Raw genomic sequence first — 13,738 nt, 5'->3', positions numbered from 1 at the left:
TGTTAGCATCTTTGGATATGGTTCCTGGACCAAAGATATTTTAAGTATCAAAGATGGGAAAGGCCTTCAAAATGTTCAAGATGCTGTTTATGTAGCATTTTTCCATATAAGTGAATTTTTTAAAACCTGAAGCAGCAAAACATTTTGCATGAACTATTTAGTATAGGAAGCTTTTAAGAGACTTTTTTTCTCTTATCTTCTTAATATAGGTAACAATTTAAATAGTGTAAGTAACATAATTTAATACTTGTGGCCCAATGTCATAATTACAAACATCAGGTATTCTTTTGCACTGAATTTGTTACCTATGGCAGTAGATTACAAGAGTTTTTGGACCTTGGTCAACTTAAGCAGAGTGTAAGTTTCCACTGCCCATCTACTGTACATTTTTCAACTTACTGTGAAAAAATTTACTGATAATAGTGTAGTGTCATTACTGTACTAACAAATGGTAGTAGTGGGGGTAGGGCTGGGTGGAGTATAATATGCATGAGTATTTTTGCAATAAGGGTAAGAATGATTGATATTTGACCCCAGTATATGTATAATAGTCTAAATTAGAGGCCAAAATACATAATTACAAGTAACTCATCATGAGCTATATTGATTGTCTTGATAAACTAGATTACCAGCAATAAGAACAGTTGAAAACCATGACCAATTTAAGGCAACACTGATGATGATGTATTGATAAAGTATGCCTCCATAAACTTGCAGGAATTTACACTATATTTGCGTGTGCTCGGTGGTAGTGTTGCTGTGTTGTTATGAATGGCAGCTATATTTAGAATACTGAATTGGAGTCCACATAAGCTGTAATAATGTGCTATGATACCAAAATATAGTAGTTCTTAGTAACTCACCTAGTAGATGACAAGTGTCCCTTAGTCTAACATAAAAATGAAAGCCAGTAACATTACATATTATTCTTGAGAAATGAGGAAAGAACTTGGGTTTTTGGATTGGTTTCTTGCACACCAGGAGAATCGTTGCATGCACCCCAGAGCATGCTTCTCTAATCACTGACTCAGGAGTGTCTAAGATGTTGGTTTATAGTTTTGGGTTACATATCTCCATCTTAGTTGCTTCTTCTGAGTTCTTACACCTCTCTTCTTGCTACTGTAAATGTGCCCTGTGCAGACTTTTAGTATCACAGTTTCTCCAGACTCCCTCATTCCCGTCTCTTCCATTCACCCTAGCTTTGTTTTTCCTCTTACTTCTAATCTATTATGGATGGGAAAACAGGATAAATTAAAGTTGTTTTGAACTACTCTAGAGTTAGCAAGTTGATTCTTAGTAAAGATTCTTAGTATAAGAGCTGGATTTGTTTGTGTTTCTGTGACAGCAGTTTCAGATACTCAAGCATTTTTTTCTTCTGGATTCTTGATGTTGTTTCAAATAATAGAAGTTGCTGAATAATGACACCTCTGAGTATGTGTGTGTGTGGGGGGGTTATTAACTAAATCTAGGGTTTTAGTTTCCTAAATTATAATCAGGGGAATAAAATACTAACCTGCAAGTACATTAATAGTAAAATATATTCAAGGGGACAGCTTGTCAGTGGAACTAAAGATGTTCTTTTTGTTATATCTGTATATAGTTTACTAGATTTCACTGTAGATTTTATTATATTTTCCTCCAAAAGATGTTGGCAGAAGTTTTTTTTTTAATTTTGAAGTATAATTTATATATAGTGGTCCAAAGTTTTACACTGATTCCTCCTCTATCTTGTAGCCTGATCTTGTATACTTTTTTGTTAAACTACTGTTTTTTAAAAATAAGGACTTAAAGCCTGGTATATGCAGGTGTGTGCAGGTCAGCGTTTATTGGATCCGGTGCAGTAAATACAGATTTTTGTTAATTCCCACAGGTTATATTTGAATATTCATACGTTTGAGTTTTCCTTGGATATACATCAACCTAGCTAATATTAAGAATTTGTTTTTGTGTGCGGTGAAGTGTGTCTGCTAAAGTTGTGTTTTGTTTTGTTTTGTTTTGTTTAATAGGATCCCATGGTCCATTATTACCTTTACCAAGTCGTTACAGAATGGGTTCTCGAGATACACCTGAGCTTGTTGCCTATCCATTACCGCAGGCATCTTCCTCTTACATGCATGGAGGAAATCCCTCTGGTTCAGTTGTAATGGTTAGTGGATTACATCAACTAAAAATGAATTGTTCAAGAGTCTTCAACCTATTCTGCTTATATGGAAATATTGAAAAGGTGAGTTCTCATTTAAAAAAATTATTATTTATTTTAAGTTTCATTTTATATGAGCTTCTTTTGCTAGGATATGTAGTAGGAAAATCTGAAAAGGCTGCAAATATGTGTGTCTTCTCACACACAAGTTCTTTCAGTAGTGATCCACATAAGCTAAAAATTCATTAGGTAGGAATTCTAGAAATTATTTTTTGTAGGTAAGTGATCAGAATAGGATGTTGGTACTAAAAATATTTTTTAAATTACTAATATAAGTCCAAAACAGCAAGTAGTTTAATCAATTACTAGCATATTATAGGCATAAAGCCTATATATTTTTTAATCATTTCAAAGATATTCTAACATTTAACATGTTGAACTGTGGAATTTTGAAAAAGCAGTTACTTTCTTGGAGCTAGGTATATATAAACATGTCTCAGAGTTTGACCATAGCTATGAATTTTAGGAGAGTTTTGATTCATATATTTGCCTCCCAGATATTAGAGTTCTAGTATCTTCTGAGGAACAACATACTTTAACCTCAGTCAGTATTTGAAGTTGATCCACTTTGATAGAATGTGTCCAAAACTTTCTGTCTGGAGGCTTACACTCAAAACGTAGCAAAACATTTAAATTTCACACATTTTGAAGATCTTTAAAATTGTAACTTTATTTTCACCAGATAACTCTATGGTTTCCCCAGATCTGTGATGTTTTGTTTATTTTTTTATTCATTATTTTTTTCAAAGAGGTCTTTATTTATTTTTGGCTGCGTTGGGTCTTCATTGCTGCACACGGGCCTTCTCTAGTAGCAGTGAGTGGGATCTACTCTTCCTGTGGTGTGTGGGCTTCTCATTGCGGTGGCTTCTCTTGTTGCAGAGCACGGGCTCTAGGCGTGTGGGCTTCAGTAGTTGTGGCACACGGGCTCAGTAGTTGTGGCTCACAGGCTCTAGAACGCAGGCTCAGTAGTTGTGGCACACGGGCTTAGTTGCTCTGCGGCATGTGGGATCTTCCTAGACCAGGGCTCGAGCCCGTGTCCCCTGCATTGGCAGGTGGAGTCTTAACCACTGCGCCACCAGGGAAGTCCTGTTCAATGTGTTATTAATGTTAGTGGTACTTAATAGCTGTTTAGGGACTTTCCAAGGTGTAGGCACTATCCTGAAAGATAGTCATACTTTATTCCATCTAAGCCTTACAGCATTATATACTAAAATTGGAATAATATAAGAGGATAAGTATGGCTCTGTCAAAGATGTCATGAAAACTTGTGAAGTATTGCCTATTTTTTAAACTGCCCCTTCCTTGCCTAAGCCTTCTTACTGGCAGTGCTGTCTCAAGGCCATCTTGTGTTATTTCTTATATAGTATCTTGTTTATTGCTTAAAGCAATAAATGCACTGTGAATAGTTGGTAATTACTATTTACTTTAAAATTTCTGACCTACCTACTGGAATATAAACTTTAAGAAGACTGTGTCTGTTTGCCATTAAATCCCCAGTACCTAGCACAGTATGTTTATTAGAACGTGTTAGGCACTTAATAAATACTTACTGAATGAATAAATATTGATGAGTCCTGCCAAATGTTATTATTATCTCCATTTTAAAAGGAAGTCTGTGGCTCAGAGAAGTGAAGTAAATTGCCCCAAATCACACAATTAATAAATAGCAGAGTCAAGGCAAGCCTATGCTCTTCTTTAGTGTGCTGTACAATAGAATTGTAGTCTTGCTTTTAAACTTTATTGAATTTCGGTAAGAATGTCTAATAGCAGAGCAGAATAAAGTTAAGATTCCAGGTGATCTTCTTTATTTGATATCAACCACCTATAGTACCTTTTAGAAATTCTGTTACTGTAAAAGGGAATTAAATGTTCACCTTTTTGGGATTTTGTATTTACAGGTAAAATTTATGAAGACCATTCCTGGTACAGCACTGGTAGAAATGGGTGATGAGTATGCTGTAGAAAGAGCTGTCACACATCTTAATAATGTCAAATTATTTGGGAAAAGACTTAACGTTTGGTAATTATTTATCTTAAGTGGTAAATTTAAAAAATACGTATCCTTTTATTAGAGACATTAATTTCCATTTCAGAATATCTGAAACTAGCAGCTACAGTGATGTCATTTTAGACACTTAGGGTCGTATAATTTAGATTTTCCATATTATACCTAGTTTTAGTTTTATGGTCATAAAATAGCATGTTAAAATGAGCAAGTTTTTTTAATTAAAGTTTTCTAATATGAAAATATATTCAATAGATTTTTCTTTCTAAGTGATGTCGAAACTGTAAGAGTGATTATAACTCAAACTAAATTTAAATATTAGTAAATATTGAAACTGTAAATTGCTACATATGCCTTTTTTGTTAAGATTGATACAGGCCTTTATGTTAACATTTTGAGACTGCTTACTTGTTGCTTTTTATCTAACAAAGGTATGTTCTGTACCTCTTACCTTTCCGATCTTTAGTGTGTCTAAACAACATTCAGTTGTTCCAAGTCAAATATTTGAGCTGGAGGATGGTACAAGTAGCTACAAGGATTTTGCAATGAGCAAAAATAATCGCTTTACAAGTGCTGGCCAAGCATCTAAGAATATAATCCAGCCACCCTCGTGTGTACTGCATTATTATAATGTTCCATTGTGTGTCACAGAAGAGACCTTCACAAAGGTAGGCACTGGAATACAAATTGTGTAGAATGTTCCTATTTCCTATTTTAAAATATATCATGTTTTAGCCTCATTTTAAAGTCTTGCTCTGTTCATCTTCTGCTTTTGATATTATTGGTATTCTGTTACTTATTTGGTACTTAATATAGTGCATCCTTTGACCATTATACTTTTCTGGCCTCCATCCTTCACTGGTCTCTTTGTTGTTTTGTGGCTCAGTCGTTTTGAGAGTTGGAATTAGAATGAGGTACCCTTAGTCCTGCATTCAGAAAGTTCTTTTACCATGTCCTTAGATCTCACCCATAACAAAATTTTATATATCCCTGCATTTTTCCCTAACTATAGGAAATGCTTCAGAAAAGAATTGATTTTTCTGGAACACTACTCCCTATCTTAGGTACTCGATAAACCCTGGTCAGCTTTGAGAATATATATTTCAGTTACAAATCTTGTTTTTATTGTACAACACTAAAATTATATACGTAGCTTATAGGATATCACTATTTTAATTGATTTTCTCATGCACCTTGTTAATCTAAAAACATATTTGATTTAATTCATTCATGCCATACTCAAAACTAAAATGCTACCATAAAGTTTATTTTTCTAGGGGGAGAAAAGGGTAAGAATCTTTATTTTGGCTGTATTTTTAATGGAGTTTTACATTTCTTTGACAGTTGTGTAATGACCATGAAGTTCTTACATTCATCAAATATAAAGTGTTTGATGCAAAACGTAAGTGCACATTTTCTCTTTTTAAGTTTCCTGGTTAATTTGATGATAAGCAAATAACAACTGAATTTGTGTTTCTTTGTTTTGTTTTAGCTTCTGCCAAAACACTTTCTGGGCTGTTAGAATGGGAATGCAAAACTGATGCAGTAGAAGCCCTCACAGCACTAAATCACTACCAGATAAGAGTTCCAAGTAAGTAAAATCGTGTCATAATTATTCAGTGGGAGTTACCATCAGAAACATTGTTGATAATTTAAAAGTAATATTTATTGGTTGTTTTTTAATACAGAGAAGTTTGAATTTTAAAAAGGCATATAAATCCCACAACCCTCATAATTCTTATATTAGTTACCTCTTGCTGTGTAACAAATTATTGCAGTATTTAGCAGCTTAAAACAGCAAAACATTTATTATCTTACTGTTTCTGAGGATCAGTAATCTGTGTACAGTTTCGCTGGGTAGTTCTGGCTGGTAGTTCAGCCTCTCATGAGGCTGCCTGCCGTCAGCTATAATCTGCAGTCATTTCAAGTCTTATGACTGGCGCTGGAAGATCCACTTCCATGCTCACTCATGTGGCTCTTTGTAGGGACAGTAAGCCACATTGGCCATTTCATGGTAGCTCTTTTCTTTCCGAATGAGTGATTCAAGAAGGATGAGAGCAAAAGGCCAAAAAAACAAAAGCCACAGTGTCTTTCGTAACCTAATACCGGAAGTAACATACCATCACTTATGCTGTAATCTTGTGGTCCCACTGACCAACCATGATCCGGTGTAGGAGGCAGGGAACATTGGGGCCATCTTGGAGGCTGACTTCCGTAATTCCTGTTGATCTTTTTAGAAGAAAGCGATAAATATATATGGTTAAAAAACTCAAACAGTAAATACTGGTACAAATGAAAGTTAAAGCTTTCTATAACCTCTAACCTTTCTTTTTCCTTTTATTCCTCCTCCCCAATGTATATATCTACATTTTAAAAACTTACACAAAATGGTTCTTCTATACATACTATTGTGTGCCTTGCTGTTTTCACTTAATATATCTTGGAGCTGTTTTCTCTATCAGCAGGTGCAAAGCTACCCTGTTTTTTTTTCCCCCACAGAGTAGCTATTTTTAGTAGAGATGTACCACAGTTTATTCATTTTATCCACTTCCCCACTGATGAACACTGGTTGTTCCCAATTGTGTTTTTCTATTAGTGCAGTAAACATCCTTATAGTTGCATGTTTTGTGTTTGTAGGGCAGTTTCCTCATAGTGGAGAGCAAAAAGGTTTATATTTTGGTAAATGTTGCTAGATTGCCCTTTACAAAGGTTACACAACTTTGCCACCTGTGGTATATGAAAATGCCAACTGCCCAACACTCTTACCAACACCGAGTGTTGTCAGACTTTGAATTTTAGCAATATGATAGATGAAAAATGGTATTCCACATTATTTTAATTTGTATCAAATGAAACTGTCACTTTCTTTGTTTATTCTCTCTATAATGGTAAATGGCCTCTTTTTTACAGTGCAAAGAACACTCAAGTATTTAACTTTTGAAGTTTGTGCTGTGTAATTCACTTCGATCTTGGATCTGAAGAGTGTTGAAACTTTATTTTTCTAAATGATAGGAGAAAAAATAGTATTAATTTTATTAGGTGTGATGATGAATGATTGTGGAAGGGGAAAAAAATGAATACACACTGAAGGATTTATGGGTGGAATAACATATCTAGGATTTGCTTTAAAATATTCTAGCCCCGGGCTTCCCTGGTGGCGCAGTGGTTGGGAGTCCACCTGCCGATGCAGGCGACACAGGTTTGTGCCCCGGTCCGGGAAGATCCCACATGCCGCGGAGCGGCTGGGCCTGTGAGCCATGGCTGCTGAGCCTGCACATCTGGAGCCTGTGCTCCGCAACGGGAGAGGCCACAACAGTGAGAGGCCCGCGTACAACAACAACAACAAAAAAATTAAAAAATATTCCAGCCCCTCAAGAGTGTGCGGAGAGTAGGTAGATGAAGTAAGACTGCCAAATGTTGACAATTATTGAAGCTATGTGGATGTTTATTATACTGATCCATATATTTTTTTTATGTTTGAAAATTTTCTTACTAAAAAGTTAAAAAATAAGTAGGAATACCTCTTTTCATTTTACCTTTAGTCACAAAAGTAAATTTTAAATAGTGAGTCACGCTTAATTTTTGATGGAAAATTTTAAAAGACTTTATATGTATATTTGAGATATATTCAAAACAGTGTATGACTTGCAAACTCCTTGGAGACAGGTACAATTATTTCTTTTTTATCCTCTGCGGTGTCTTGCAAATATTTGTTGATGTATATGCTTTTTCTTTTATAGGAATTTTTTTCCTTAAGGAGTGATAACCTTTTTTTTTTTTTTTTTTTTTGGGGTACGCGGGCCTCTCACTGTTGTGGCCTCTCCCGTTGCGGAGCACAGGCTCCAGACGTGCAGGCTCAGCGGCCATGGCTCATGGGCCCAGCCGCTCCACGGCATGTGGGATCTTCCCGGACCAGGGCACGAACCTGTGTCCCCTGCATCGGCAGGCGGACTCTCAACCACTGCGCCACCAGGGAAGCCCAGGAGCAATAACTTTTAAAACTAAAATTCTGGTACATTAAGATACCAGAATTATTTCTGCCTGTTCTGAAAAGTTAAAGAGGAATGTATAAAATGGAAGTACTTTTGTGGATTATACCTTTTTTTTTTTTTTTTAGCAATTTTAAAATTCATATGCCCCGTTGATGATCAGAGATTTAATACTTGCTCTCCTGGAACTTTTTCAGCTCATTGATATCTTCTTAAACATTTCAGTCTTAACCCATTTCCCAAGCTATATTTGAATTAACTTTTATAGAGTAATTACCATTGGTAATATTTTCTGCAAAGTAGTTTTGCTGATGGACTTAGATAAGCCTAATCCTGATACTATTTATCTGTAATGTCTAATTCACTAAAAAAAGATTGTGGGAGCCTCCTATGTGTCAAATAATGTTTAGAACAATAGGAATGTAAAAATGGACAAAGTTCCGGCCTTCATGGAGCTTACCTGCTAGGAGGTATGAACAAAAGAAATCTTGCCCTTACCTTACATAAAAATTTTCCTTCTTCCAGTACTATAAAAAGGTGAAATATTGGGTCAGTTAAAAAGTTCATTCGGGTTTTTCTGTAAGATGTTACGGAAAAACCTGAATGAACTTTTTGGCCAACCCAATAATTTATTCCGCTAACTCAAGGTAATCATGAAAGTTTAAGGGAACTATTAACTTTGTTTTTTAATTTTTACAGATGGTTCCAATCCCTATACATTGAAGCTTTGCTTTTCTACATCATCCCATTTATAAGAAGAGAAGAGCATGTTAGAATTTATGTTTACCTTTATTACAACTTCAAAGCTACACTTCATTTTTAAAAAGAACTAAAATGGTTCATCTAATGTTGCCTTGCTTACTTTGATTCAATATCCTGTCCTGTAATAAATTTTGCCTTGAGTAAATTTGTTGTAAACTTAAATATTGAATTGCTTTCATTTTAAATAGAATATCATAATGTAGACTATCTACAGCTTTCTTGTAGATTACATAAATATATCATTTCTAATCTTATTTTTCTTCCACAGTGAAAATATATTTGCATTCTTAATGCTAATTATCTGCAAGTATTTTTCCATTGTGTATGAAATTAATGCAGGTGAAAGTATTGCATTTTAATATTATAGAATTCCTATTATATGTTTAGATGTTTAAGTATGTTGCAGTTATTCGTATTAAACATAACTTGTATTTATTAAGTATTTTAATCAAGTTTGAGAATAACATTGCATATATTAAATTTTAAGTACTACAGATTTAGCTGATTTTATATTTCTGAAAGGCTAACAGACATATGGATACACTTGTACAATATGCACTCAAACTTATTTAAACTGGTTTTTTTTTTTTTTAAGTCATTGTCCATTTGTATTGACATGCCTCTGTTTCTGGTTCCAGTTTGGAGATTTTATAAAGTTACAACAATGAGTTAATGTGTTCATCTTCATTTGTTGCATGTGACTTGATCTTGAAAACACACCTGGCATTTGGCATTGAAATTTTAATAGAAGTTATGATTAACAGTTCCTCTTCTAGGTAATCTGAGATCCACAGATGGGCTTTAGGGAGTCTGTGAACTCCCTAAAATTGTATGTAGAATTTTGGGTACTTGCATTTTTATTTTTTACTCTTAAATCCATCAGTAATATATGTATTTTTCTACATGGTACAAGGTATAAGGATCTAATTTTATTTTTATTCCAAACAGAGATATCTATTTCTTTCAATACCATTTATTAAACATTCTTTCTCCCACTGGATCTGTTTTTTTTTTTGTTCTTTTTTTTTGCTTTTTTTGGGAAAACAACATAATGCATACATAGGCAAGTAAGATATAAGGACTAATCATCGTATTGAGAGACTATACTATAACACACGTTACCAGGTTCACAGCTTTTTAATAATAGAAAACTGATCTAGCCATTTTATTTTCGTCTTTAAAAGAAGGGAGAATATGTTTTATCTACCTAGAGTAACTGAAGTCTATAGTTGGCAATAGCAGTTTTGTGATCCTGAGAGTTTTAAACAAATTTGTGTACAGAAGTTTCATTTAGATCTTTTGAAAAAGCTTTGTTTTGAATTTTAACAAAATTCAAAAAAAAGCAGTTTGCCTTAATCCTTTTAGAAATGATGCAGGGGTTTAAAAATTTTTTAAGAGCTATTGAATAGAAAGTTTAGATGGAAATTAAACACACACGTTAACATTTATTTCTCATTGAATTTTGACAGCAATGGATCAATGTCCCTTTAGCCCTCTAGATCTAGAAAATCTTAAATTCAATCTAGAAGCATTTTAGACCCTTATCATGGAACCCAATAAGTTACGCCAAAGGTAACCTGTGAATGAACTATAAATGTATGATACTGGGCTGTGTACCTACGTTTACCTGACTTTACAATAAATGAAGCTTTTTTCCCTCTTCTATAAGTACTTTTCTACATTTGTTGCAAAATTGGTATGTCTTAATTTTAAAAGGTAACTTGTGAGTTTATGCAATAGTTGTCTCCTTCCCTTGCCCTCTTCTGAAAATGAAGATGGATGTCAGTGTTATAGATTATTTTGTGCCTAAAATTTTAGGAGACAAACCTGTGGATGGTGACAGGGCTTCTTTAATTTATATTTGCTTTAAGTAGTATTGACTTTTAGATATGAATTCTATCTTAATGCTTTCTCCCCACCAAAGTGACAAGTAAATTCTTCAGATGTAACTGAGTTGGTAGGTTGGGCCTTGCTGATTTATGCACTGGTGTGTCAGTCCTACTCTGTTGCTGTCAGTAATGTCTTTGACAGTTTACTTGGGTATCACCAGTTTTTAATCTTTTACTTTTTAAAAAAAATTAATTTTATTTTTTGGCTGCATATTGGGTGTCTGTTGCTGCTCATGGGCTTTCTCTAGTTATGGCGAGCAGTGTGCGGGCTTCTCATTGTGGTGGCTTCTCTTTTTGCGGAGCACGGGCTCTAGGCGTGTGGGCTTCAGTAGTTGTGGCTCGTGGGCTCCAGAGCGCAGGCTCAGTAGTTGTGGCTCGTGGGCTCTAGAGTGTAGGCTCAGTAGTTGTGGCGCACGGGCTCAGTTGCTCCGCGGCATGTGGGATCTTCCGGTACCACAGCTCGAACCTGTGTCCCCTCCTGCAGTAGCAGGCAGATTCTTAACCACTGGGCCACCAGGGAAGCCCAAGGGTATCACCACTGTTAAATGGAGTTTGCTTTGACAACACCAGCAACATTTTTCCCTTTGTTATCTTTCTGCTTTTAAGAGAACATTAAAGATTAGGTCTTATAGCTGTAAAGAAATAGTAGTTTTGAATTTATTTTTTTAATACTGCAATTCGATTCCATATCCAAATCCCATGAAATATTTGATAATAAATCTACAGAAGTGATTCACGGAATATAAGCTGCCTTTTAAAATTCCTACTTTCCTGCAGAGGGTATTACCCTACCAAATAAAAAATATTTGCAGTTGCAGCTGACATGAGACTTAACAGCACCTTAGTGATTTGATTTATCTAAACAGTATGTTTTCTAGGACTGAACTGAGAGATGAGGATAAGAATGACTAAATGGGGTCAGTTATGTTTCATGTTTTCTTTACATTGCTATCTGGAGGAATAGATAGGTTGCTAGGTAAATGCTTCTTAGTAATCAGTGATATTCTCTTTCTAGAATAAAGAAATTTTGAGTGCAGAACATTCTTCCATAGTTAGGAATATAAAGCACAAGATTTGCTTTACTTAAAAAGTTCAGGTGACAAAGGTCCTTGTATGAAAGGTAACTTACAATAACCTTCCTGTCTCCATATGGCTGTCTGGCTCAAGAGACTTTCAGTCCATTTGAGGGGCCATGTAAAGAGAGCCTTCTTATTCATAGTACTGCTGGTTGGGCTCATAGAGTTAAGCCTTAAAAAAACAATGCCATTTGATGAAATGAAAATGTAAGGTTCATAGGTTCTGTCTCTCAGCATGTTTTATTCAGAGTTTTTTTTTTTTACTATAATGATTTCCAATATCAACCAAAAAGTAAGTGAGTGTGCAGACATGGTTCTTGTTTAAGCCAAAAAAAAGTTGCTGAGGATTTTAAATGTTTAATCTGTGATGTCATTGCTTTTTCCTAAAACCTAGCATTTCCACCAAATGGATTCAAGTGTTAATTAAAATGATCTATTTTATTTTAGTAAGCTTATCATTTTCCTTGCCACCTCAATTTTAACATGCTTTGAACTTGAACAAATACAGTGGATTTTGCTTTACTAGTAAAAGTTTCTTCAATATAAAGCCCCTTATCTGAGGGAACACTTGAAATTCTCTTGGGTTTAATTTATGAATGAGGAAGTTAGAAATGGTAGGTATTGCTGTGCCTCGGCCCTTCCCTGTTATATAGAGTAATCAAGGTTTGAGTGAGCCTGACTGAGTCTTGTCCCTCTAGCCCAGTGGTTCTTTTTTTTTTTTTTTTGTGGTACGTGGGCCTCTCACTGTTGTGGCCTCTCCTGCTGCGGAGCACAGGCTCCGGACGTGCAGGCTCAGCGGCCATGGCTCACGGATCCAGCCGCTCCGCGGCACGTGGGATCCTCCCGGACCAGGGCACGAACCCGTGTCCCCTGCATCAGCAGGCGGGCTCTCAACCACTGCGCCACCAGGGAAGCCCTAGCCCAGTGGTTCTTAATAACAAAGGTACCGCCCCTTGGAGGACATTTTGACAGTTTGTAGGGGTGCTTTTTCACAGCATGGGGGATACTATAAATATTTGATTGGCAGAGATCAGGAAAAATTGTCCCTTGCCCTACAATGATTTTCCAGTATCCTGTCAGATATTATCCTAGAAAGTAACTCTCTTTTATATTTGTAAACACAGAATATTTTTGTATACAGTACACTGAATTTTCTAGGAATGCAGCTACCTAATAAATCAAGGAAAGAGGATTGTTTTATTTGGAATATTTCCAAGAGTTGTTCACCACTTTGGAAAATTACATCATCCAAGTGCTATTTGAGTTGACATTGCAACGTATCAGGGTCAGTTTTCATCTGTAGTGGTCAAATTCATCTCGTTTTGTCTTCTGTTGTAGCCATTCCTGAGTATTTATGTATCACTATGCATTTTATTATAATTTTATTTCTCCCTTATATTACAGTTAGGGTTTTGTTTTGTTTTGTCATTAAATGGTGTGTGTGTGCGTGTGTAGGTAGTTAGGTAGGTATTATCCAAGAATTTTATTTCAGCATAATAAAAGGGTATCAGATTGTCTAGGTTGGGAACCGTTGCTTTAAGCAGAGTAATCTGGGGACTTCCCTGGTGGTCCAGTGGTTAAGACTTCGCCTTCCAATGCACAGGGTGCGGGTTCAATCCCTGGTTGGGGAGCGAAGATCCCACATGCTTCGGGGCCAAAAAACCAAAACAGGAAACAAGCAATATGGTAACAAGTTCAATAAAGACTTTAAAAATGGTCCACATAAAAAAAAAAAAATCCACAGTAATCTTGTTCTGGGTTGAGGAAGTGAATCTAGGTTAATCCAAAAACAGTGAAGCCTAGGATTTGTGGTAGAG

At 35.5% G+C, this 13,738-nt stretch overlaps 1 protein-coding gene and 1 pseudogene across 3 annotated transcripts in view; both read left to right on the top strand.

Moving 5' to 3' along the window:
• HNRNPLL (heterogeneous nuclear ribonucleoprotein L like) overlaps positions 1-10,619 on the top strand; it is a 37,894-nt gene extending 27,275 nt beyond the window's left edge. The window contains exons 8-13 of one of the 3 annotated variants that reach the window (XM_032653484.1): positions 2,007-2,224; positions 4,099-4,220; positions 4,672-4,873; positions 5,550-5,607; positions 5,698-5,796; positions 8,894-10,619. In XM_032653484.1, coding sequence (XP_032509375.1) covers positions 2,007-2,224; positions 4,099-4,220; positions 4,672-4,873; positions 5,550-5,607; positions 5,698-5,796; positions 8,894-8,949 — 755 coding nt within the window. In that variant the 3' untranslated portion in view covers positions 8,950-10,619. The remainder of the gene's footprint in view (positions 1-2,006; positions 2,225-4,098; positions 4,221-4,671; positions 4,874-5,549; positions 5,608-5,697; positions 5,797-8,893) is intronic. The other 2 variants (XM_032653486.1, XM_032653485.1) reach the window with 2 other exon arrangements.
• Positions 3,387-3,487, top strand: LOC116764860 (annotated as a pseudogene).
• Positions 10,620-13,738: the final 3,119 nt, after the last annotated feature.

This window comes from Phocoena sinus, chromosome 13 (genome assembly GCF_008692025.1).
Source record: "Phocoena sinus isolate mPhoSin1 chromosome 13, mPhoSin1.pri, whole genome shotgun sequence".
Classification (NCBI taxonomy): Eukaryota; Metazoa; Chordata; class Mammalia; order Artiodactyla; family Phocoenidae; genus Phocoena; species Phocoena sinus.
Note: the sequence above shows the minus strand (reverse complement) of the source record. Positions and strands in the feature narration are given on the sequence as shown.